Genomic DNA, 25,119 nt, shown 5'->3' on the forward strand with positions numbered 1-25,119 from the left:
GGTGTGATTGTTGATCATAAAATCTGCTGGAAACCACATATTAATCATGTCAAAGCAAAAATAGCAAAAATCACTGCAATTTTGGGGAAATCAAGACACATTCTGGACTATAAATCACTACATACTCTGTATAATGCACTCATACTTCCATATCTGAGCTACTGTATGGAGATATGGGGTAATACCTACAAATCCAACCCACAGCCGTTACATGCACATTACAAAAAAGAGCAATAAGAATCGTAAATAACACTGGATATTTGAGCATACAAACGCATTATTCATAAAAGCACAGACTCTGAAATTCACCGATCTAAACACAAGACGGCACAAATCATGTACAAAGCAAGATATAACCTTCTCTACCTGAGGTACAAAATCTGTTTATGGAAAGGCAGGGAGGGTACTGAATTTTAAGCTGAGAGGGGAACTGAATTTTAAGAGAGGTAATGTCAGAACAACTCTGAAAAGTATGTGCATATCAGTCTGTGGGGTGCAATTGTGGAATGGTCTGGAGAATGAACTCAAAAATAGCACAACTATAAAACTATTAAAAAAATGATATGACAACATGTTTCTGAAAATATATGAGAATGAGGAAAAGTAGGGTAGAATATCATTGTGACTATATAAGTGATGATGAAACTGAAAGTGAGTCTGACTGACTTCTTGTATTCTCTTTATCTGATATTATGGATTATGAAATGATGGAGTAGTGATAAAGGGGTGGGAACTGAAAAGCTCGGCTTCCTCCTGCTCCTTTTTGAGCATTCTTTGTTTATGACTTAAATACTTGTTTGGGAATTATTTTTTAGGACACTATAATGTGTAATATGTTTGAAATAGACAAAAAAGACTAATCAATCCATCAATCAAAAAACCTGGAATCTGTCATTTCAGGTGTCAGGACAATGTGTGTGAGGATCAGGAAAGAAAAGGAAATGTGAATATTTTTTAGATTTGCAAGTCCTTCTCTGTGTGTAAAAAAGGTAAAGATATCCTGTCTTTCTTCTAATAGTATCAGAGTGTGATCATTTTACAGTAAATCAAGTTGGTGTGTCTCTGTTTGCTGATTGGACCACAGGTGGTCCAGACAAATACTAAGTTGTGACCTTTGTCAGTCCCTGATTACAGTTCCTGGTCCAGTCTGTCCTCATAGGTCATAGGTCAAAAACAGATAACTCTGTATACACAAAACATGATGCTAGCTGAAACTCTCTCACCTCCTCTGTAATAACCACAGACACGTCTCAAAGTGTTTGTTATCATGGTGCATTTCATGTTTATTTCATTCCAGCTGAATCCACTGGCTCACAGCACAGTGTAGAAGGCACCATACACATAGAAAACACTTTATCACAAAGTTATGGTGATGAAACATGAATAAAAAATTATTACATTCAGGAACATGAAAATATTTTTGCTGGTAAAACAAGTATTTTTATTTTTATTAATAAATAGATTCATATCTTTGAAAAGTAGCTTCCAGAGGTTCTTAAATATACAGGTGTGTGTGTGTCAGTCATCTGCAGTGTGTGCGAGTGTTCAGGGTTCAGACTTGGAGAGACACCGTAGTCCCGGCAGCCTCCAGCGACGACTGTTGCCATGGATCCTCAGGTCCAACCAGTCCTGCTGAGCAGCACCCAGAGCCAGACTGGAACACAAGCACAGACAGAGGAGATGTTACAGCTGGAGGACACACAACCTCCAGACAGACAGAGGGCCTTCGCTGGTCAGTCACACGTACCTGGGGGCCAGGTAGGGCTCCCCGGGGCTGGAGGGGTCCAGCGGGGGGAGGTCAGACATGATGACAGAGGGGTCAGCCTGAGCCAGCTCCTCACCCTCCACACAGCCCAGGTTGGTTATACTGCTGCCGATGGCTGCATCAGAGCTGCCTCTGCTGCCGGCTGGACCTGCACAGTTACACACAGTTACACACAGTTACACACAGTTACACACAGTTACACACTGACATTAGGGACAGTTTATTTATAAGATATGTAAACTTAAAGGTACATTATGTAAGAATTACTCCCATCTAGCGGTGCGGTTGTAGATCGCAAGCAACTCAGTCGTATTTTTCATGCTGCATTCACGTGAAATCGGTTAGATGGCAGACGGACGACAGTAACGGCATAAACAAGCCTCTATGTAAACAAGTGGTCTGTCAGCACGAGGCAAAACAATACACGTGACAATATGTTGTCATGGCGATGTGGTATTGTTGACCTGACCCAGGTTTTACCGGCTTTCTCTGGACTTCTGTGACTAAAATGACATCTGGTTTGTTACCGACGGCCGTTTTTCCGACTGCACCTGAATGCAGCAATTAGGTGCAGTCCTCACAGTCCTCACTGTGTTACCGCGGTGACTTTTCACAGACGCCACCTCCACCTGAGCCGACAGCTCCGGTGTCTCCGCTGAGTTTCCGTGGTTTCCTACCGTCACGCTGCCACTGAAGGTAAAAACATGGAGACACCACATGGCAGCAGCACCGAGCTTACCCGCTCCATGGAGATATGAATGACATGAACGGCTCATTCAGAGCTGAAAGGAACACTTCACTTTGTTGATGGGGGGATTACTGATTAATGAAAATCAGACTTTTGAACCAAATAATCGATTTTCGTGAATAGGACACGGGAGAACTTACACAATGTACCTTTAAAGGGATACTTCACCCAAAATCTATAATTCACCAATTTTCTACTCACCGTCATGCCAAGGAAGGGTTTGGAGAACTTTCTGAGTCATCAAAACTCTTTAGGAGTTCCAGGGGGGGTCCGGCTGGCAACGGATTTTCATATAATGGCGGCTTCAGGACACTTGGGTCAGTACAGACGAGCAGTATGGAGGTATCTGGATGTTTCATAGTGTGTGTTTTGGACAATTCAAAAGTGAGCTCTATCCACCGCCATTATATAAAAATCCGTTGCCAGCCGGACCCCCCCCTGGAACTCCTGAAGAGTTTTGATGACTCCGAAAGTTCTCCAAACCTTCCTTGGCATGATGGTGAGTAGAAAATTGGTGAATTATCAATTTTGGGTGAAGTATCCCTTTAACATCAAAGCCATCACCATGACACACTGCTGTTTACATGCTCTTCATGCTCTACATAGATGGAGTCCTCTCCTCTCCTCTCTCCTCCTCTCCTCTCCTGTCCCCTCCTTTCCTCTCCTCTCCTCTCCTCTCCTCTCCTCTCCTGTCCCCTCCTCTCTCCTCCTCTCCTCTCCCCTCCCCTCCTCTCTCCTCTCCTGTCCCCTCCTCTCTCCTCTCTCCCCTCCTCTCTCCTCTCCTGTCCCCTCCCCTCCTCTCTCCTCTCCTCTCCTCTCCTCTCCTCTCCTCTCCTCTCCTCTCCTCTCCTCTCCTCTCCTCTCCTCTCCTCTCCTCTCCTCTCCTCTCCTCTCCTCTCCTCTCCCCCTGTCTCTCCTCTCCTCTCCTGAGCTGCTCTGCCTCTGACGCTCTGGGTCTGAGACTGCAGTCCTACTCACAGCAGCGTGTGAAAGGCTCCCAGGTTCTGGAGCGCAGGTAGGGTTTGGCCTGAGGCTGTTGGAGCAGACACACCACTGCTGAGTCCACCTGCTGGAAGACCCTGCAGACACAAAGAGGTGTACACACAGGTCAAACACTCACACACAGGTCTGTCTGACACAGTTCATGTCTCATCTCCAGATACTGCAGAGTGGTTCTTGTTGTCTGTTGAGGATGGTTTGTGAACTGACTGACTCAAGTGTGGAGCCAGTTCTGACTGAAGCTACAGTCTCAGATTAATTTCGACGGTTAGTGTTGTCTCAAATCCAATACTGTTGTTGTGCACTGACGGATGATATTATCGCCTGTCAACACATCTACTGGCTTGTTTGTTTGTGATTTCAATTAGCGATAATGAACGCCTTACGTGTACTTTTTTTTTTTGCATGTGTGCGCCACCTGTTACTGTTACTGGTGGAAAACATTGGCCTGCCGGTATGATGATTTACATATTATACTCCGCTACGCAGCCCAGACGGTGATCACTGAGGATGCGAAGTGTCCATCGTTCCACACTCAACTTTTGGACAGTTTTGCATGAAACCATCCAGGTTCTTACAGCACACTGCATTTTGACTTGTGAATTGAGACGCACTTACATACTCAAAATACTTAGTTTAAGTATGGAAGTATTGGAATTGAGACCAACTGCTGAGCTTTCTATTGTTTTTAGTTTACAATGACTCAGTATATATTTGTGAATAAGTGTCTTTGATTGAACTGATCTGTGAGCAGCAGGATTCCTACACATTTGAAATGTCAAAATTCCGTACTTTTTCCAGACTTCTCAGTAAAGAAATTCAAATAATTTGTCCCCTAAGTACTTTAATTGCAGTAGAAGACTCTCTGCACTCCTCCCTTTAGCAACGCCAGCCCATAGCCCTGCCCAGAGATTTACAACATACAGTGTTGTGAACAGACCCAAAGAAACAGCCGATTTTCGCAGCTTAAAAGAGGTTTTAACTGAAAAAAAATACACAGTTCCATTGTTCACTATAATACAATTTTTTCCAGCCCCTCAAAGTGCAGGAAAAATTCAGTTTTATTTGGACCTAAACAACTGCTGATCAGCGGGCGCTAACCTTGGGTGGAGAGGGATACGTGAGTTGGTTAGGTCCAAATAAAAACTGTGTTTTTCCTCCACTTTGAAGGGCTGGAAAAAAAATTATTATATTAAGTACTTAGGGGCTATTTGTAGATCATACAACCCCACTTAAAAAAAAATGCTACTATGCCTTTAAGATAAATATATTTCCATACAACAGTTTCCATTTTCAATACTTTTCCAGACCTGGAAATGTTTAAAATCAAATTCCAGAACCCTGAGCACCACAGTCACTACAGTGAAGCTTCTGATGAATAGTTAACAGTGTAGGGTCAACGCTGACCAGAGGCTGGTCCGTACCGCAGGCTGAGCAGGCGCTGGTGGAGGTCCGCTGAGAGACCGTATCTGTCCGACTGGATCAGGTCTCTGATGGAGTCAAAGTCCTGCTTCAGCTGGAGAGCTCCCTGCACACTGAGGGGGAACCACAGCACAACAGTAGTGAGCCCACGTTGGAGCCAGGTTCCAGTGCAACAGAATGAAGGACTCGGACTCACACACACAGAACAACACTGATGTCCTTACAGAACCATCATGCACTGCAGCTGCACAACCTACCTGAACTTGATCCTCTTCTTCAGGATGTGCTCCATCCACGCCTCCAGGAAAGCCGTCATGGTTACGCTCAGAGCCTGGACACGGGCGTCGTCGGAAAACGGAGCCACGCCCTCTATAACCTGACCAATCACAGTCTGAGCTGCCAGAGATGCGTACTCGCTGGGACTGCTGGGAAACGCTGTGTAGCATCAGAGAAACACAGGTGTGATCAGCTGTGGCTGATGGATGATGCCCCTGGAAGCAGAGCATCATGATGTGACCTCCAGCCCTAGAGGAGATCACCATGGTAACCCCTTTAGCTGCACACTGCAAAAACTCAAAATCTTTCCAAGAATATTTGTCTCATTTCTTGTCAAAATGTCTCATTTCTAGTCGAAACAAATCTCTTTCCACTTAAAATAAGACTCAATTGCCTAAAAATGTACTTGTTTTTAGATCATTTTCACTTGTTTTAAACAAATTTTCACTTGAAATAAGTAGAAAAATCTGATAGTGAAAGCAAGTTTTTTGTGCTTGTAATACGAAAGAAAAACTTGCTCCACTATCAAATTTTTCTACTTATTGCAAGTGAAAATATGCTTGAAAGAAGTAAAAAGTGTCTAAAAACAAGCTACTTTTTAATGTAAAGAGTCTTATTTTAAGTAGAATGATATTTGTTTTGACTAGAAATTACATTTTGACTAGAAATAAGACGAGTTTTTGCAGTGCTGTGTTTCTAGCTGCCTGCTTCAGGATCAGTTCACTGAGCAGTGCCACACTGATGTTTATCTGAACACGTTCCTGCTCTGCCTCTGACCATCACACAAGATCTGCTCTGAGATCAGTGGAAGCTCTCTCCTGGGGGACTGTGACTGAACAGCCAGCCTTACAGCCAGACTTACAGACTGAGCCCTCAGACAGATGTTCAGTTGATCAGCTGATGATTTTCTAAATGTCCAAGTGTGTCTTCCCCACAACCCCCACTCTTCACTGACCTGTTTTCATCCTCACTTTAAAGGTACAATATGTAAGAAATCTAAAGCAACTGGCTGTAAAATCGTCCTAATATGTCACAGAGACTCAGGAATAATGTTCATATAACATACTGAACTCACCAACAACAATCCTACAGCCAAGATATTCGCATTAAAAACATTTTTTTTGCAGACCGCAAATCATGTTTATGTTTTGAATTTCTATGGTTGGCATGTGTCGCCACCCAGCGCTCTCTCCCTGTCACAGCGTCTGTGGCATTTCAGCCTCCGGGTTGCCAGTTAGCTTCCACTGAGCTGCAACTACGGCTGGGAGATAAAACGAGATCATGAAAAAAAAGATTGTGTTCTATTATCGGTTATTGGTCATATTTGCTTGATATCACACGGTAGAAGCGGCTTGTCGCTCTGTCGTTTAATAGGCTACACAGCTTGCTGTTGTGAGCATGTAGCCTAGTTAGTTTGAGCTGCTGCTAACGCTAAAGCTAAAGGGAAGAATTACAAAGTGAAAGTTAGAAAAGAGGGAGGAAGTGTGGCGAAATGGAGCCGATGGTAAATGAAGTGATTGTGAACGTGTCGTCTGTCTCCGGTCGTCATGTTTTATGATCCGAAAGTGGAGGAGAAACCATAGACTGTAAAGGGAGAAACTGAATGAAACGGAGCGGCTGGTGTCGTTTATTCTGCGGTAAGACGTCTCATATGTTGGCTCATCTACGGCGTGATTAACACGCACTAAGGCTTCTGTAGATGCGGGGTTACTGCACACAGACACAGCATCGGAGCGGTGAATGTAACAATAACTTGCAGATCACCTGGGTGACGTGAACTCTGCTCGTAGTTACAGAGCAATAAAACAGTGAGGTTGTTGATGAATATTTAGCTTTTTACTCTGCTTTGACACTTTGAGACTGACTGAGTGAGCAGAGCGGAGGTTAGCGCGTCGCTGTCTGGCAACCTGGAGTCTGGTGGGTAGGGGAGGGGGACAATGCGCTGCTGTGTTTTGAATTTGACTGCAGCAACATTTTTGGCCACATTCTTACATATTGTACCTTTAATGTTCATTTGAAATGATATTGAGACATACTATATCCTTCTGAATAGAATTTTTTGAATATAGAGTGTGGAGAAAAAAGATGTCCAGAGTCTTGCAGTGACAGTGGGACTAAAACACTGCAGCCATTCTGTCCAAACATGCAAATAACCCATTTGATTTACAAACTTACATGAATATAATTAAAGAATGTACAAATCTATTGATAAGAATTTGCTTGAACTCAACTGACCTGTTAATAAATCAATATAACAGATAGGCTCAAAATGTTACCATCATTGTCAAAAAGGATTCAATAAATGGTGGAAATGGTTTGGTGAACATGATCCCTGAGTCTGATAAGCGTCAGACTTCAGTACCTGTCCTCTGGTTGTGTCTCCAGTGAACAGAAGAAGGCATCGTCTGTTCAAAGATCTCCACGGACATCCTCTTGCAGTCACCGGAGAAGGTCTTCATCACCAGAGAGGAGAAGGTCTGAGGGATACGGAGCAGACACCAGGATCAGACAGCAGCTTCACTCTCTGCCTGACTCCACAAGAAATGGAGATGTACGGTATGTCTCTGCTCCATCTACAGAGTTCCTACTGTGTGACTGTTTCTCTCTAGTCCACTAAACACCGGAGCAACATCCTCACACAGACTCCAGCTCACCTGCAGCTCACATGTGGCCCTGTCCAGATCCTCCAGCTGCTGCCTCAGGAGGAGAGAGGAATGATGCTCACTGTCCGGACTCATCAGCAGAGACCTGGTCTGATGCACCAGCACCTCTAATGCCTCTCTGAGCTCCTGCAGAGACACAGCACAAACACACTTCAACACACTCCATCAGCTCACAGTGTCTTAGCATGTCACATTTGACCCCCTCCCTGTCATTAAAGGAGACATATTCTGCTCCTTTTCCACCAATTAAAATAGTTCCCAGGTTTCTTAAAGACATGTCTGTGACATGCTTCAGTCAAAATCCCCCAAGGATCAAACATCACAGCTCTTTTCATCCTCTCTAAACAGCCCTGTTCAGAACGGCTGCTTTCAGTGTCTGTCCCTTTAAATGCAAATGAACCACTGCATGCCCCGCCTCTTCTACTAGTACTCACAGGTTGTGTCCAAAATCACTCACTCATTCCCTACTCCCTACTCACTATATAGTGAATTCAATATGGTGGACTATATAGTGGACTCACTGGTCAAATAAAAAACACTTTCGGACACTACTCCGCCGCACAGTTAATGACGTAATTACGTCGTGTAATTAAAACGTAGGTAGGTACTGTCGTGGGAATATTGGTCCTGCCGGTGGCAAGTCAAAGAACAAGACAGGAGAGGTAGCATGCACCCAAGTTTATTCTCCATTCTCCACAGAGAAGGGGAGAAGGGAACAGAACACAGAACTACATGGCAGGTAGCAGTTCAGAGTAGTGCCCCAAGAACAGAGGTTGCAGTCCCTTCTTATACCCACTTTATGACTCTGGTTAGACATTACTACAAGCACTTCTAGCCTTCTCAGACAATAAAACAATCAAACAGATGTGTTACTCAACAAATGGCTACCCCAGTTGTTGGTTTCCTTATAGGAATTTACAACCTAGATCAGTTAGTAAACAAGGTTGTACATTGGTCATCCTAGTGTCCTTGCTCTGCTCCCAGGTTTATTATGGTCAATACACAAATGTCTCCACTAATGGAGTGAACAGGATTGCTACATGGTCTTACTACAACTATTTCAAAGACTATGTTACCACTTATTACAAGTGGAATACCCATCATAGCAATTTTCCACCACAGTACCATGGATACAGCCATGGTAACGGCCGGTGTAGCATAGACCTACGGATGTATAGGTACCAACATAAAAAGAGGAGTAAAGGAATATATTAAGCGGTAATATATATATATATTTAAGCATCAAAGATGTTCAATCAAACCCACATAGTTTGAAACAACGTTCAAAACACACACAGCCAGTGTCACAACTAAGCATAAAGTCCGCTAGCTTAATGCTAACGTATAATGTAAAACACCATAGACAGGCTAACAGAAATTAGCCTCGCTATCCAGAGTCTGTGGTCAGTTTATAGTGCTTGTTAGGAAATTTGCTCCAACATTTGTTGTGGGAGTCTGTGGAAGCCGCGACCAGACAATTCTGGCAGCCTGGACACATTTATTGAGAGGCTGCTTACTTGCATTTATTTGGTAGCTACACCTGTCGCTCTGGGCCGGTGTGGTAACGGCGATCCGTGACCGCAATGCATGATGGGATATCTTGCTCCGGTTAGTGACCATCGGATGTTCACTACATTTCGCGGTGAATTGTGGGATAGATTCAGTGCACTATATAGTGAACATTAATAATCACAAAACATTCAGACACCACTACAAAATGGCGTGGTCACTATATAGTGCACTATATAGTGAGTAGGGGGTGATTTCGGACACAGCCACAGTTATATGGAGCCAGATCACTGACATAAAAATTTGGCATTGAAAACAGAATTTAGCATAGAAGTCGTCTTATTTTGCACATCTTTTTTTTTTCATACTCACTGGTTTTCATTTTCATTTTTCTTTTTTTCAGTGTCAAGTTACTGGCAGGGTTTTGGTGTGAATAACAAATGTTTTTATTAAAATGCCAAATTTTATTTTCAATGCCAACATTTTTATTACAATGCCAAATTCAGATTTCAATGCCAAACTTTTATGTCAGTGATGCTCCATACAGGTAGGGGTGGTATTATGCAAATTCAAAAACTAATGACATAATTGTATGAGTCAAACCACGTGGATTACAACCTGGGGAGCCTGAAAATTACAGATTTTTCTGTCAATTCTCAGATTTTGGGGCCCAGAAGGCAAGACAAATATATGTTAAAGTATTCCTTCAAAGAGTGATATTTCCATAACATGTCCCCTTTAAAGTCCTGAGGGTTGATCTGGATGAGGAACCTACCTTCAGGTCCCCCTGTGTGATGAGCAGGAACCTGTCCAGGCTCCATGAGGACAGAAACTGGTACGCCTTAGATATGAGCCAGACTGTGGACAGCTGCACCGTGGCCAACACCAGGCTGACTGACTGTCGGCCAGAGGAGCCTGGGGGGAGGAGGGACATAGTTGATCTGTTAGCACTTTCCTAGACTTTCACTACTAAAGAAAATGCAAACAGAGAGAGAGGAGAGAACATTCAGGTGGAGGAATCTGCTTCAGAGTGGAGCCAGCCACTAGATGATAAAACCCAGTGAATGATCAGGACAGGCGTCTCATTTTTCAAGCTTGTTTGTAGCGGAAGCTTCTCTTCCTGGTTCGTCAAATTTGGACGAACCAGGATCCGTCCTCTTCCCAGTTCGTCCAAATTTGACGAACCGGGAAGAGGAGCTTGGAGAAGTTTCTGCTACAAACAAGCTTGAAATATAGACTTATTTAATTTTTTTCGGGACAATTTCGCATTTCAGGGCTTCAATACAAGACGGACATTACATACGAGCAGCATGGAGGTATTTGGATGTTTTTGGTGTGTCTTTTTGTTACAAAGACAGTTGGTATCCATTTGCAACCGTTATATGGACATGCACTGCTACGCCGAGACCCCCTGTAACTCAGAGAAGCCACGGAGGACTCTGAAACTTCTCCCAGCCCTTAGTCCACATGAGGGGGAGGAGATAATGAGTGAAATTTGAATTTTGGGTGAACTATCCCTTTAATAATGTTGTGTTGTGTGTGTTTACCTGAGAGCTGGCAGCACAGAGAGAGAGACGACACCAGAGGAGGAGTCAGCAGCAGGAAGTGCTGCATGGTCACTGACATCATCTTAGACGAGGACACAGAGTGGCTGTCATCTGTCAGGCACTTATCCTTCAGAGATGAACCTAAACCTCTGCACAACACTGAGGACAGAGAGCCACACACACTGCTCACATTGTTGTTTATCTACAAGTTGATCTATGTAGGCTACTACACCGATCAGGCATAGCATTCTGCATCATGGTGACTGTTGGTGGGTGGGATATATTAGGCAGCAGGTGAACATGTTGTCCTCAGAGTTGATGTGTTAGAAGCAGGAAAAATGTTCAGTGTGAGGATTTGATCAGCTGGGTCTCTCATGTGAACAGCTCGCAGCTCTTGTGGGCTGTTCCCGGTCTGCAGTGGTCAGGATCTATCAAAGTGGTCCAAGGAAGGAACAGTGGTGAAGCGGCCACAGGCTCGTTGACAGGGTTCCCACTCTTAAAGGGATAGTTCACCCAAAATTCAAATTTCACTCATTATCTACTCACCCTCATGTCGACTAAGAGCTGTGAGAATTTTCAGAGTCCTCCGTTCCTTCTCTGAGTTACGGGGGGGGGGGGGGGTCCGTGCTGCAGTATTTGTCCATATAATGGTTGTGAATGGATACCACTTTTCTTCGTCCAAAAAGACACACCAAAAAACATCCAAATACCTCCATGCTGCTGGTCTGTAATGTCCCTCTTGTATTGTAGCCCCGACATGAGAAATTGTTCCGCTGGACACAGGAAGAGCAGTGAACTGAGACACTGGGAGCTTCCGCTACAAACAAGCTTAAAATATAGACTTATTTAATTTTTTTCGGAACAATTTCTCATGTCGGGGCTTCAATACAAGAGGGACATTACAGACGAGCAGTATGGAGGTATTTGGATGTTTTTTGGTGTGTCTTTTTGGACGAAGAAAGTTGGTATCCATTCACAACCATTATATGGACAAATACTGCTGCGCGGACCCCCCCGTAACTCAGAGAAGGCACGGAGGACTCTGAAAATTCTCACAGCTCTGAGTTGACATGAGGGTGAGTAGATAATGAGTGAAATTTGAATTTTGGGTGAACTATCCCTTTAATAATAAGAAGACTTAATTTTGGGGGCGTCGTTTAGCTCAGTTGGTAGAAGTTTGATCTAAAGGTGTGCAGTCAATGACTCTAACTTATCTATGAAATAATCTCTTACATGCCTAGAAATGATGACAGATTTATCATAGAACAAGCAAAAAAAATGTTGTTCTTGTTTTTAAACCACACTGTCACAAATCAGAGGAGACAACAAGGTCCAATACTGAAACACTCATCAACTCAAAGTTACTAGTTTTCTCACTAAGTCACTTGGTGGGGTCTGCAAAGGTCAAACAGAGCTCTGGTAGCTGATGTCACCATGGGATAAATCATTTTCCAGGACATTTTACTTTTTTTTCTCAATTCCCATGTGTTTTCAATGACTGGAAAATTGGTCAACCATTATTTTTCATGTTTTTCCATGTTTTCCAGGACACGTAGGAACCCTGATTGATACACGTGGGGAGAGACAGCTGGCCGGTGTGTGCTCCCATCCCACAGAGCAGATACTGTTGCTCAGACGATGGTTCTTCTTATAGAAAGCTGTCAGAACACAGTGCAGCGCAGTTTGTTGTGGATTTGGCAGCAGAAGGGACTAACATAATATTAGGCCGGTGGTCAGAATGTTATGCCTGTTCGGTCTCTGTGTGTGTGTGTCTGTGTGCACTTACCATCGTCCCACTGAGCATGTGCTGCATTGACTAGGAGCTTCACACTGACCTCCTCCAGCATGGCCCTGCACTCCTTTGGAACCAGTTCTAGAAGAGACAACACAAAAGAAAAGCACAAGACATTTCTCACCTTGAGGCTCTGGAGCAGACACAGTGAAGACACCATGAGCATCAATGTGGTTACTAGGAGTGTTCTCCACTAAGGATTTTCATAGTCCAATCTAATTCCTCAGATTTTGCCTATAGTCGATTAATCATCGAATCAGCACCATGGAGAGAGCTGTTTTTTTTTTTTTCCTTTTTGTGTGTGTGTGTAGGTGAATGCGTCCCTTAGTTTAATCTTGTAAATAAAACTTTAGACCCTAATTTAGTGAGAGAGAGAGATCGAGAGAGACAGGTGTGCAGGTGCTCGAGCACTCACTGTGATGTTTGTATCTAAATAGGCTTTATTATAAGAAAACAAAGGAATTCTATGTAAATCAGATGTTCAGCAGCAGGGAGCAGCCCTATATATTCAGAATGGTAAGATGTTTTTTTTCATAATCACACTTTGGGAGGTTTCAACGACGAAGTTGAAAGTTGATTCAGACCTCTCCGAATCAAATCGTCTAATACAATGGTTCTCAAAGTCCAGGGGTCCTTGACAGGGTTAATTTTTACCACTTTTTTCTAGATTTTTTAAAGTTTTTTGAGAAATTTTTACCTGTTTTTTAATTATTATTAGTTTTTCTTTTCTTTTTACCACTTTTTTGTAGGAATGTTTTTGAGAATTTTTACCACTTTTTTCTAGAAATGTTTAAACGTTTTTGGAGTAGTTCTATGATTTTTTTTTCTTTTTTTTTTTTACAATATTTCCAAAAATTCCACAATTGGCACTACTGTAATTTGAACGTACATTGACTAAAAAAGTAACGTTCTTCAGTCTCAGAACAAATATTTGTGTATTTCTGGTGTTTGCTTCCAATTTTAATCCAATGGGGGTCCGTGGTAGCCTAGAAATCTAGCTGCACCCTAGCGGCAGCAAATATATTTGCTCCGTAGGGTCTAGAAACGAGCCATAGGAACTTTTTGAGTCTCGAACACCGTTTGTGTTCACCAATCACAGCGCTCTGTCTGTTTAGAGAGTCGTTGGGCGGCTTAACGCCATACATTTTAATTGGCTTGTCAGGCTAACGTCATCCTGCTCTTTGCTCTGATTGGTCGTAGCGCTACCCTATTGGTGCAGAGGCAGTTTGAAAGACAGCCTTCATCCCGCCCTCTGGATTGAGCCGAGGTCTACCGGTCGTTGCCAGACTAGACATGGTAATGATATAGTCTGGCTTGTCAGGCTAGGTCCGTGGTCTAATTTGTATGAATTTATGGGGCCTTGATGTAAAAAAGTTGGAGAACCACTGGTCTAACAGTCGACTATTGGAGGTCACCCCTAGTGGTTCCAGTCCAGTGAGGCTGTGTGTGTCTCTGAGTCCTGACCTGTGTTTGAAGCACAGCCCATCTGGTCCAGGATCTGAAAGCCCCTGTGTCTGCCTTGGAGGTTGATGCTGGCTGTCGTGTCTCCTGCTGGTGGGACAGACATGTGCAGCCACAGAGCTCTGCTGCACAGAGTCCACAGCAGGGACCGGTACTGTCCCACAAGATCCGCCAACAACAGGGACTGACCCAGGTCCACCCACTGGACCGAGTGAGGCCGGGTGCAGTGTGGCTCCTCTGTTGTCCCCTCTAGTCCCGCGGTGTCTTCTCTCTCTGGGTCTTTGTCCTTCTGGACACCTAGGCTGAGGGACACAAACAGACTGTGTGTTATCACAGAGGGTCCAGATACCTGCTCCTCTCATCAAGCCAGGTGGAGGGGAAGATGTTTAACATGCTGCTGCTAAATGTCATAATAATAATTCATGATAATTATTATTATCATGACTAGCTGTCTGTCTGGACCCAACTGTTTGAGGCAGATGGCTGCATGTGCTGTTCTCTTCTCTCTGACCACATTCACATATTCATTTCAATTGTTGGGATCATAAATCCTTCAACCATCATCTAAACATAAACGCCTTTGAAATGTCCTGCTGGTCTGTTTAATGTTGCTAAAGTCCAACGTTTTAATTATTAAATTGTCATATAGTATCAATATTGTAATATTAATGTTCTATTCAAATTCTAATGATAAATGATTGATAAGCTGTTTCATGTACAGACCATCCTTAAATGTGATTAGAGAGACTTCACCAAAGATTGTCTATGGGTAAAAGAAGCATCACTCCTGTTACACTGCTCTTCAATAATGAACCGATTCACATCCAATCAATACGTTGGATTAGGTTCATTATCTTTTGTGGAATAAGTGTGTCGATCGATTTCAACATTTTAATATTTCATTAAAGGGACATTGTGTAAGTTCTCCTGTTATCAATTCACGAAAATCGATTATTTGGTTCAAAAGTCTGTTTTCCATTCATCAGTAATCCCCCCCATCAACAAAGTGAAGTGTTCCTTTCAGCTCTGAATGAGCCGTTCATATCATTCATATCTCCATGGAGCGGGTAAGCTCGGTGCTGCTGCCATGTGGTGTCGCCATGTTTTTACGTTCAGTGGCAGCGTGGTAAAAGTCACCGCGGTAACGCAGTGAGGACTGTGAGGACTGCACGTGAATGCTGCATTCGGGTGCAGTCGGAAAAACGGCCGTCGGTAACAAACCAGATGTCATTTTAGTCACAGAAGTCCAGAGAAAGCCGGTAAAACGTGGGTCAGGTCAACAATACCACATCGCCATGACAACATATTGTCACGTGTATTGTTTTGCCTCGTGCTGACAGACCACTTGTTTACATAGAGGCTTGTTTATGCCGTTACCTGCAGCGGCTGTTGCCCGTCTGCCATCTAACCGATTTCACGTGAATGCAGCATGAAAAATACGACTGAGTTGCTGCGATATACAACCACAATGCTAGATGGGAGGAATTCTTACACAATGTACCTTTAACATTTCATGTCTGCTTATTCTAGACTTTACCTGCAGGTGGTCTCCAGCCTGCTTATGATGTCCAGTTCAGCCCAATCCGCCTGAGTTCCCTTCACATTCTGGTTCTGGTTCAGGTCTGTACTCGGTCTATTGAATTCAACAGAGTCAGCTGTACTGAGAGCTGGAGCAGCTCCAGTCAGTGGGTCAGTGTTTCTGATTGCTGATGATACATCTGTTTTTGCATGTGGCAGCAGCAGCTGCTCATCTGGAGCCTCTGTGTGTGACAGCGGTGGAAGCAGCAGATCGCTGCATGACACCAGCAGCTGGAAGAGGAACTCCACTGAAGACCGCTCCCGTTGGCAGACAGCTGACAGAGGCAGGGGCTGGGACAAGGGTGAAGTGGTCTGTGGTGGTTCAGGCTCCACGCCAGTCTGGACTGGACCGGTGTGGGATATGTGGGTTTGGCACTGGTAGGCTGGGTCTTCGCTAGAGCCGTCTGGTCTACGTTGGACTGAGGTGGGTCTGGCCGATGCAGTATTGTCCAGATGCAGATGCAGCTGCAGCGCGGGCCGAAGGTCCACAGACAGGAGGGCTGGTGGAACATGCAGCTGCTCCCAGGTCCACTCAGAGCTCAGTTTGCATGTCCCACAGCTGCTGCTGGACTTGACAGAATCCACTTGGTCCCGACAGACCTGACAGCTCCGGGCAGAGGTCCAGCTGTGCAGCCACCGGGCCGCCGTCTGTGCATGATGCACGGCTAAGATCACCGTCAGCTCTCTGACTGAGAAGGCAGCAGGGTGCTGCTGGCTGTGTGGGAGACCAGAGTCCACGGTGGACTGATGAGCTCGCTGTAGGACAGCAGTCCTCCGCTGGGTGGCGCTGTGCTGCGCCCTCTGTTCCTCCACTGCCTGGTTGTACAGCTCAGTTCCAGCTAGAACATCCTGCAGGACTTCTCGTGGTACAGACTCTAGTTCAGTCCGGGCCAAAGCAGACAGGATGACACAGACGTAGCGCTCCATCAGGACCAGGGCCTGCAGACCAACAGAGTCCAGGTTCTCTTTGATTTGGGCCAGTAGCCTGGTCTGGTGGACTAGAGCAGGCCTCAGGTGGCGGTCGGACTGGACTTTGGAGAAGAGACAGGACCAGTGGTTGAGATGGACCCGGAGCTCCTGACTCAGAGAGCTGAGACCAAGCGTCCATGAAGGCCAGCAGGACCAGGTCTGGAACGGAGAGGACAGTGAGGTGAAGAGCTGGGACAGAGCGGTCAGAGTCAGGGCTGCTGTCACCACAACCATGTTTCACTCAAACATTTATTTCAAACCATACTTTTTTATAAAGAACATATTTCCACCGATGGTCTAATATAGTGGTTCTCAAAGTGGGGTCCGGGGACCCTCAGGGGTCCCAACTTTTTTTGAGAAACGTTTTTAAGAAACGTAACCACTTTTTTAAAAACTTTTTTTGGGAGAAATTTTACCCTTTTTTTCCCTCAAAATTCTTGAATGTTTTTTTGAGAAATGTTATCACTTTTTTGTAGAATTGTTTAAAAACTTTTGCAGAAATTTTACCATTTTTTTCTAGATTTTTTAAAAACTATTTTTTGGGGGAATTTTTTTTTTTTAAATTCTAAATTTTTTTTTTTTTTTTAATGTTACCAGTTTTTTCCAGAAATTTTGCAAAATTTTTTCCAAAAAATCACACCATTGGCCCTAATTTGAACAAACGTTGACTAAGAAAGTAACGTTATTCAGTCTCATAACAAATATTTGTGTATTTCTGGTTTTTGTTTCAAAATTTTGTCCAATGGGGATCCGTGGTCTAATTTGTGTCAATTTAGGGGTCCTTGATGTAGAAAACCACTGGTCTAATATACAAAAATAATACATAATACAGTAATGATTCTACAGTTGTGAGGAGTTGCTGCTCAGCTGCAGACAGCAGCGGTAACGGCATTGTAACGGGGGGAAAAATTAACGCTGTTAGTAACACCATTTATTTTAACGCCGTTTTTCCCATCACTGAATCTCAGAGGGTTTTACTTCCCACAGAGGAGCCTCACCTGGTCCCGGTCAGGCGTCAGCAGCGGTCTCTTCAGCTGGTCCTCCAGAAGCTGGGTCAGTCTTGATATGAAGGCCCCAGCGAGGCGGGCCCTCCTGGTGTACTCGTGTACGAAGAGCAGCAGGGACCTCTGCTCCAGGAGCCTCCACAGAGTCTTGTAGGGCCCCTGCAGCGAGGAGGAGGAGGGTACCAGGAGAACTGTTCCCTCTGCTGGGACGCCTCTGACACACACCTGACAGGAGGAGGGGGCAGAGATGGAACAACTGGTTGGTTATTACTTCTGTAGAAATGACAGCAGGTTCCAGGCAACCCACTCGTGTTTTTCCGACCTGTTTTACCTGTGAAAGTCACTATAACGGCCACTCGTAACTTCCGACCCGTGAACTCGTACCAGATCGAACTGGTATGACTTCACAGGTCGGAAAAACACAAGTTACGGGCTGCCCTGAACACACCATAACCGCCCTCGTCCCTACGTCACCACATCCAGGCGCATCCCTTGGCTGCACCAGACTGGCTCTGGCTGCACACACAGCCCTGCATGCCGTTCTCTCTCCTCATTGGATAAATCTTGTAGGATACGAGAAAATTTTTCTCCTCGGCTTACAGCAGAGCAGAGTGACTGACAGACCCGTGTTTCGGTCCAAACACTCTATGTAAGTGATTGCTGTCGGAAGATATAACTATTTAAAGCAGAAGTAAGTGATATATTTGTGTTAATATAAGTCTTAAATAGTTATATCTTCCGACAGCAATCACTTACATAGAGTGTTTGGACCGAAACACGGGTCTGTCAGTCACTCTGCTCTGCTCTGAGCCGAGGAGAAAACTTTTCTCGTATCCTACAAGATTTATCCAATGAGGAGAGAGAACGGCATGCAGGGCTGTGTGTGCAGCCAAGGGACGCCGTGAATGTGGTGACGTAGGGACGAGGACTGTTATGGTGCGTTCAAGGAAACTCGTAACTCGTGTTTTTCCGACCTGTGAAGTGGTACCAGTTCAATCTGGTACGAGTTCACGGGTCGGAAGTTACGAGTGGCCGTTATAGTGACTTTCACAGGTAAAACAGGTCGGAAAAACACGAGTGGGTTGCCTGGAACGCTACAAAGTAGTAAGTTGTGACTTGAAGCTGTAATTAACGGTTTCAAAAGCCTACCTGGAACGCAGCATTAGCCAAAACGACCGGATCGCTTACTTCTGCTTTAAGACTTATATTAACACAAAAATATCGCTTACTTCTGCTTTAAGTTTTAAAGGGATAGTAGAATTTTTGGGTTGTATGATCTACAAATAGCCTAAATACTTCAATTGCAGTAGAAGACTCTCTGCACTCCTCCCTGCCCAGAGATTTACAACATACAGTGTTGTGAACAGACCCAAAGAAACGGACTATTTTCGCGGCCTAAAAAAGGTTTCACCTGAAAAAAAAGACACAGTTCCATTGTTCGCTATAATATATAGGTCCAAATAAAAACTGTGTTTTTCCTGCACTGTGAAGGGCTGGAAAAAATTATATTATAGCGAACAATGGAACTGTGTATTTTTTTTTTTCAGGTAAAACCTCTTTTAGGCCGCGAAAATAGGCCGTTTCTTTGGGTCTGTTCACAACACTGTAGCCTATGTTGTAAATCTCTGGGCAGGGCTATGGGCTGGCGTTGCTAACGGGAGGAGTGCAGAGAGTCTTCTACTGCAATTAAAGTACTTAGGGGCTATTTAGAGATCATACAACCCAAAATGCTACTATCCCTTTAAACTCACCTGGGGAGACCCCGCCTGTGCCCTGCTGACCAACTGCCACTGCGGTGCCACAGTCAGAAGAGCCTGTTGTAAACGCAGCAGATGAGCAGAGGACCGGGACACCAGGTTATGCGCTGCCACAAAATGTCCTTCCTCTGCGTCCTCGTCCTGAGCGCGGCCCTGGAACAGCCACTTCAGACTGGGGTTCAAGGTGCTCCGGAGTAAGGTCTCCGCCCGCTGCAGGGAGCGGGAGATGGAGCTCTGGGACCAGGAACCTGGAGGATCCAACAGTGTGGAGTTCAAACACAGGAAAAACAGACAGAATGTCCGCACACTGCTATAATCAAGCTCCCAAAAATGTATTAGGACAACGTTTCGACCCCTTGGGTCTTCATCAGGTCATCTGATGTGTAGGGGGGGGGGGGGGGGGGCACATAAATAGGGGGAGGTTGCCAATAATTAATATCACCTGTTGCCCTCCCAAACTAATCACAGGCGTTACATCCACACATGTTTACACATCCATAACAATCCATAATCACAGGTCAAAGTTTAAAAGTAGAAGGCCTGGAACAATTAAAAACCTGAGCGATTACAAAGAACATAACATGATGGGACCCACATATACACATAGCCCAAAATATTATCAGTTACTAAACAAGAGGCGATCAGTAACAAGAGATACAAAATATAGCAGGCTATTATAGAGAAGAAGAATAAATAGAAAAATATGTAGAAAGATATAGAAAAATATATTTTTTAAACTATTTCAACGGGGCGTCTCAACTGTACTATCCATAAAGGCATAAATGCCCAAAAAACAAAAAAACAACTATTTCAACAATATTTGAAAGCAATCGAAATGTTACCAGAGAATAACTATCAAACAACCTTACAGAAATGGTTTAATATCAAACTTTTCGTTTGGGATTTAAAGCATAGATGTGAAAAGCCTCTCGTTGCAGAAGCAAACGCTCGTGGTTGCCACCTCTGGGTGGTCTGTCCACTCGTTCGATGCCCACGTAACGAAGAGAACTAATGTTGTGGCCAGCTTTTATGAAATGAGCTGCCACTGGGTTGCGCTCATCTCCACACCTGATATTATTAATCTATGCTCACTAATGCGGGTATGTAGGGGTCTGTTGGATTTGCCCACATACGATAACCCGAGTTAAAACACAGCCCATCATTACTGAGGCCTGACACAGAACGACCATCTGCTGCTGTCACATGTTCCTACCGTTAGTGGTCACATCCTCTGTCCCCGGGCTTCTCCTCTGAAACACAAGTCACATACATCACTGACTTTGTTTAGTGGTTTAGATCGAGTTGAAACACTGGATCAAGCTCTGCACATATTCCAGATGTGGTGGATATACGTTACACAACTGACCTGCTCCTTTTCTGGCCACACACACTCACAGTTGTCCCAGTCTGAAAGAAGAGACGTGGAGAAAATGTTCAGTCATTTTGCAACATGAAGGAAACAACACTACACAGTGTGTCACCGTGTCACCAGTTACCACGGTGATCTCAGTAATCCAGTTAAAGAGCCACAGTCACATCACAGCCAACAGTCATCACAGTGAAGTCACTGTGTCAAGCAGGAAATGACCTCAAACACTGCGTGTGTGTGTGTGTGTGTTAAAAGGTTTTTGGGTCATTGTCAGCACACGTACACTAGTGAAATAAATCAATCTAGAATTTAGAGAAAACACAACAACAAAAAAGAAAAAAAAGTTTAGTAATTTGTCTTTGTTTTTTCTTTTGACATTGTGTTTTCTGTTTTGTTGTTGTGTTTAGTAATTTGTTGTTGTGTTTTCTGATTTGCTGTTGTGATTTGCACCTCAGGGCCACCGTACTTCACACAGATAATACATAAATATGCATTGCTTCACATGTAAACAGCTTGTGTCACAAACATGCTGCTGTATGAAACTATGAAGTAGGCCTACTCTGTGTGTGTGTGTGTGTGTGTGTGTGTGTGTGTGTGTGTGTGTGTGTGTGTGTGTGTGTGTGTGTGTGTGTGTGTGTGTGCGTGCGTGCGTGCGTGCGTGCGTGCGTGCGTGCGTGTGTGTGTGTTCATCACCTGCTGTGAGCCCAGCTTCTCCACCAGGATCTCTCAGTGTCTCTGTGTGGTTGTGCTCCATCCCAGAGGAAGCAGCAGCAGCAGCAGCTCCACTGTGAACACTCGGCGTGGACAGTGGCAGAGCTGATAACTCTGTGTGTCCTCATTATTTCATCTGCCACGCGCTCTGGTCGTACACACGAGTTCAAACCAAGCGGACCCACACACACTGACAGGAGCCATGTGTCTGTCTGTATGGAGGAGATGTGGACGGTGTCCGTTAGCTGCACATTGCTGCAGTCTGTGTCTATGTAGGAGCTGGCTCACTCGGTGTTCTCACTCTGAACCGCGACTGTAGTCCCGGTCTCCGTCCGTCCCCGGTGTCTCCCAGCAGCAGTAGACCCGTCCGGACCGAACCGGACCCGGGAAACGACAGTTGAGACCACGACGACGTGTTTGTGTCGAGTGAGGTGACGTCCACTCCCACGGAGGAGCTCGTGTCTGTCAAAGTGAATCTTATTACTGACTTAGGTCGTGTTAATCCAGTGCAGTCAGGTCTAAAATAGCATACTGTCTGTGTTAGCAACATGCAAGCCCCGGAAAACACAAGATGTGGCTCAGCCAATCAGGAGACAGCGTCCCCGGTTGTTACGGAGGAGGAGGCGGAGTCTCGCGTCGTTACCACGTACACGCCTACTACAAGTTCAGAGTGTGACATACATATGTCTACAGTACAATTATACATAGACATACATTTAAAAAGGCTTATATATAATTGCTCCAATTTCAAATGTTTTTGTTCTTCTTTTTTTTTTTTACTTCAAACTTCAAACAACTTTACTAATCCCACCGGCCGGGGGCAATTGATTTCAGCAGCTTGCACAGTCCCCCCCCAAAAAACACAGTAGCCTACACACAATAAATACATATAAAAGATAAGGTAAATAAATAGAATAGAATGCCAAGGATACAGTGTTGTCAAAGATCAGTTGAATAAGTGAATAAATACATAAGTTGCACATGTTTGACCAATAAAATGTGCATGGTAAGAGGAATAAAATCATTATAAAGAATTTAAGAGGCGAATAGCAGAGGGGATAAAAGTTAAAAAAAAAAAAAAGGGTTTGTCTTGCAGACAGGTGAGACATAGCGACGACCTGTGAGATGCCCTCTCTCCTACTGCACAACAAATCTACCTACGGGTACTAATAAAGTAAAACTGAACTGAACTGAACTGACCTGAGGGCAACAGAGAGAATTCACTTGCCAGCACGTGACCAGGAGAAGACAAAATATTATTTACTTTCCTCAAAGTTTGTTGGTCACAAAAACTGTTCGGTCCCTGAGTTTCACTCCTGTGATCTTGGAACAGGTTTTTATAATGCTGTACAAGCTGTTTTTATCTTTCACTGTGAGGCTGGGAAACCAGCAGATAAAGGAAAACCACAGGAGACTTTACATAGACTATTGTTATACCACATGGTAATATCTTGTAGCCTATACGTCCTAATCTTACAAAGTTTCTGAGTCAGAATACTCTCTTATGGTCAGGTCTGTGGTTCTAAATAAAAGAAAGAGATACAACTTCTAACTAAACTAGGAAGCAGCTGGCCGCCATAACCCTGACACCCTCCATGTTTACACATTACTGAGATTTATTTCAAGTGTCAACACTGTCAGCTTGTGTTTGGCTGAACATGATCTTGGAACAACAGAAGTTTGTGTGAGTAAACAGTGTTCATGTCTGTCATAGTCACGTTGATTACAAAAAAAATACGCATCATTTTCAAATAAAGGACAGATCAGCTGGGCAGTTTGTCTGCAGTGAGCTGATTGGACAGCGCCTGCTATGACACAGGTGAGCTGGTGCTGCCTACTTCAAATCTTTTTTTCTTTTTTTTGTGCTTTATTTAGATGAAGTAGGCATGACAGCATCATTTAAGCACTTAGAACAAAAAATTATACCATAGACATACATCACATACACAACAAACTAGGGGAAACATAGGTAGACATAAAAGATGATGGGGGAAATAAAATAAATGGAAAAGAGAGAGAGAAAAAAACATATTAAAGAACATAAACATTGCCAGAAAATTAATATAAATTATTTCCATCGCTCAAATAGATCGTTCTTAAAGATGGGCTATATTGAATCTCTCAAGAATACAGTTCGTTTTCATGGCTTTTTATTTTTATTTTTAATGTCCTTTATTGTTGTTGCATATTGGTGAATTTCTTGGGTAAACTGTTCCAGGCTGGGTTTAGATTCTGTCCATTTTTTTGTGGATATGAAATTTGGCCATAAGCAGTCCCAGTTGTATAAAAAATGTTGTATCTTTGAAATGAAAATGTCCTTTTCCTGTAGAATGATTGTTTGTCCGGTTATTCTTCTTATGAGGTGTTGAATATCAGTCCAGAATATTTTAGAGTACATACATTTGTAGAGAAGGTGCTGTATTGTTTCGTTTTCTCGTCCACAAAAAACACAAAGAAAGTCCATATCAATTTTAAATCTTTCCAAAGTCTTTTTTGCTGGATAAATATTATGCATTATTTTACAGGACACTTCTTTTACCTTGTTGCCAATACAAAACCCTTCACCAACTGACCACGCTTTGCTCCAGTCAATGTCACCGTAGAAAGAATTTCAGAAGAATTGCCCTGGTGGCAGAGTTGTCATTTGTAAACAATTTCTAATGTATTTATTGGAGCATCGTTTCGAGCAGCTTTGTTAAAAAAAAACTGAACAAAGTATCCAAATCAAAATAAGACACTGCAATTGGCTGGCTGGCTTTTACAAATTGCAGGTCGCAGTACTGGTTTATTTAGTTTTAAGAGACCCAACATTCCCACATGAGCAGGAACATATGAGCACAACAGTGACAAGGATAAACTCCACTTCAACAGGAGGAAACCTCAGGCAGAACAAGGCTGTGGGACTGGGAGGCTACCTGCCTCGACAGGCTGAGGGGGATGGATAGAACATACTATAGCCTATACATATGTACACAGGTGTATGTACAAATAATCACACTATATATATATATATATATATATATACATACTTAAAGGGATAGTTCACCCAAAATTGAAATTTCACTCATTATCTCCTCCCCCTCATGTGGACTAAGGGCTGGGAGAAGTCCTCCGTGGCTTCTCTGAGTTACAGGGGGTCTCGGCGTAGCAGTGCATGTCCATATAACGGTTGCAAATGGATACCAACTGTCTTCCTAACAAAAAGACACACCAAAAAACATCCAAATAACCTCCATGCTGCTCGTATGTAATGTCCCTCTTGTATTGAAGCCCCGAAATGCGAAATTGTCCCCATATAAAATTTAACAAGTCTATTTTTCAAGCTTGTTTTGTAGCGTCTGTCCTCTTCCCAGTTTGTCCAAATTTGACGAACCAGGAAGAGGAGCTTCGAGAAGCTTCTGCTATAAACAAGCTTGAAATATAGACAAATTAAATTTTTTTCGGGACAATTTCCCATTTCGGGGCTTCACGGATAACTCTGAAACTTCTCCCAGCCCTTAGTCGACATGAGGGTGAGTAGATAATGAGTGAAATTTCAATTTTGGGTGA

At 43.8% G+C, this 25,119-nt stretch overlaps 1 protein-coding gene across 1 annotated transcript; it reads right to left on the reverse strand.

The window, feature by feature from the left end:
- Positions 1 to 1,312: 1,312 nt before the first annotated feature.
- On the reverse strand, positions 1,313 to 22,119 carry ccdc142 (coiled-coil domain containing 142). The gene is made up of 17 exons (XM_083980112.1): positions 21,553 to 22,119; positions 20,857 to 20,897; positions 20,704 to 20,740; positions 19,485 to 19,738; positions 17,728 to 17,958; positions 15,720 to 16,888; positions 14,186 to 14,484; positions 12,716 to 12,802; positions 10,930 to 11,088; positions 10,158 to 10,297; positions 7,865 to 7,999; positions 7,573 to 7,687; positions 5,192 to 5,369; positions 4,937 to 5,047; positions 3,492 to 3,592; positions 1,748 to 1,913; positions 1,313 to 1,654 (listed from the first exon to the last, which is right to left on the reverse strand). Exons 1-17 carry the CDS (start codon positions 21,611 to 21,613, stop codon positions 1,546 to 1,548), a joined length of 3,393 nt encoding a protein of 1,130 aa, XP_083836238.1. The 5' UTR covers positions 21,614 to 22,119; the 3' UTR covers positions 1,313 to 1,545.
- Between the last annotated feature and the right edge of the window lie 3,000 nt (positions 22,120 to 25,119).

The sequence above is a fragment of the Trachurus trachurus genome (genome assembly GCF_905171665.1).
Source record: "Trachurus trachurus genome assembly, chromosome: 10".
Lineage (NCBI taxonomy): Eukaryota > Metazoa > Chordata > Actinopteri > Carangiformes > Carangidae > Trachurus > Trachurus trachurus.

Bases quoted from the DNA above. Each gene is read 5' to 3' on its own strand.
- ccdc142 (XM_083980112.1), bottom strand. From the start codon at position 21,613: ATGGAGCACAACCACACAGAGACACTGAGAGATCCTGGTGGAGAAGCT. The intron at 12,803-14,185 runs GTCAGGACTCAG...TGTCTCTTCTAG, and splicing joins GGGCTGTGCTTCAAACACAG to AACTGGTTCCAAAGGAGTGC. The intron at 3,593-4,936 runs GTACGGACCAGC...TTGTGTCTGCAG, and splicing joins CAGCGCCTGCTCAGCCTGCG to GGTCTTCCAGCAGGTGGACT.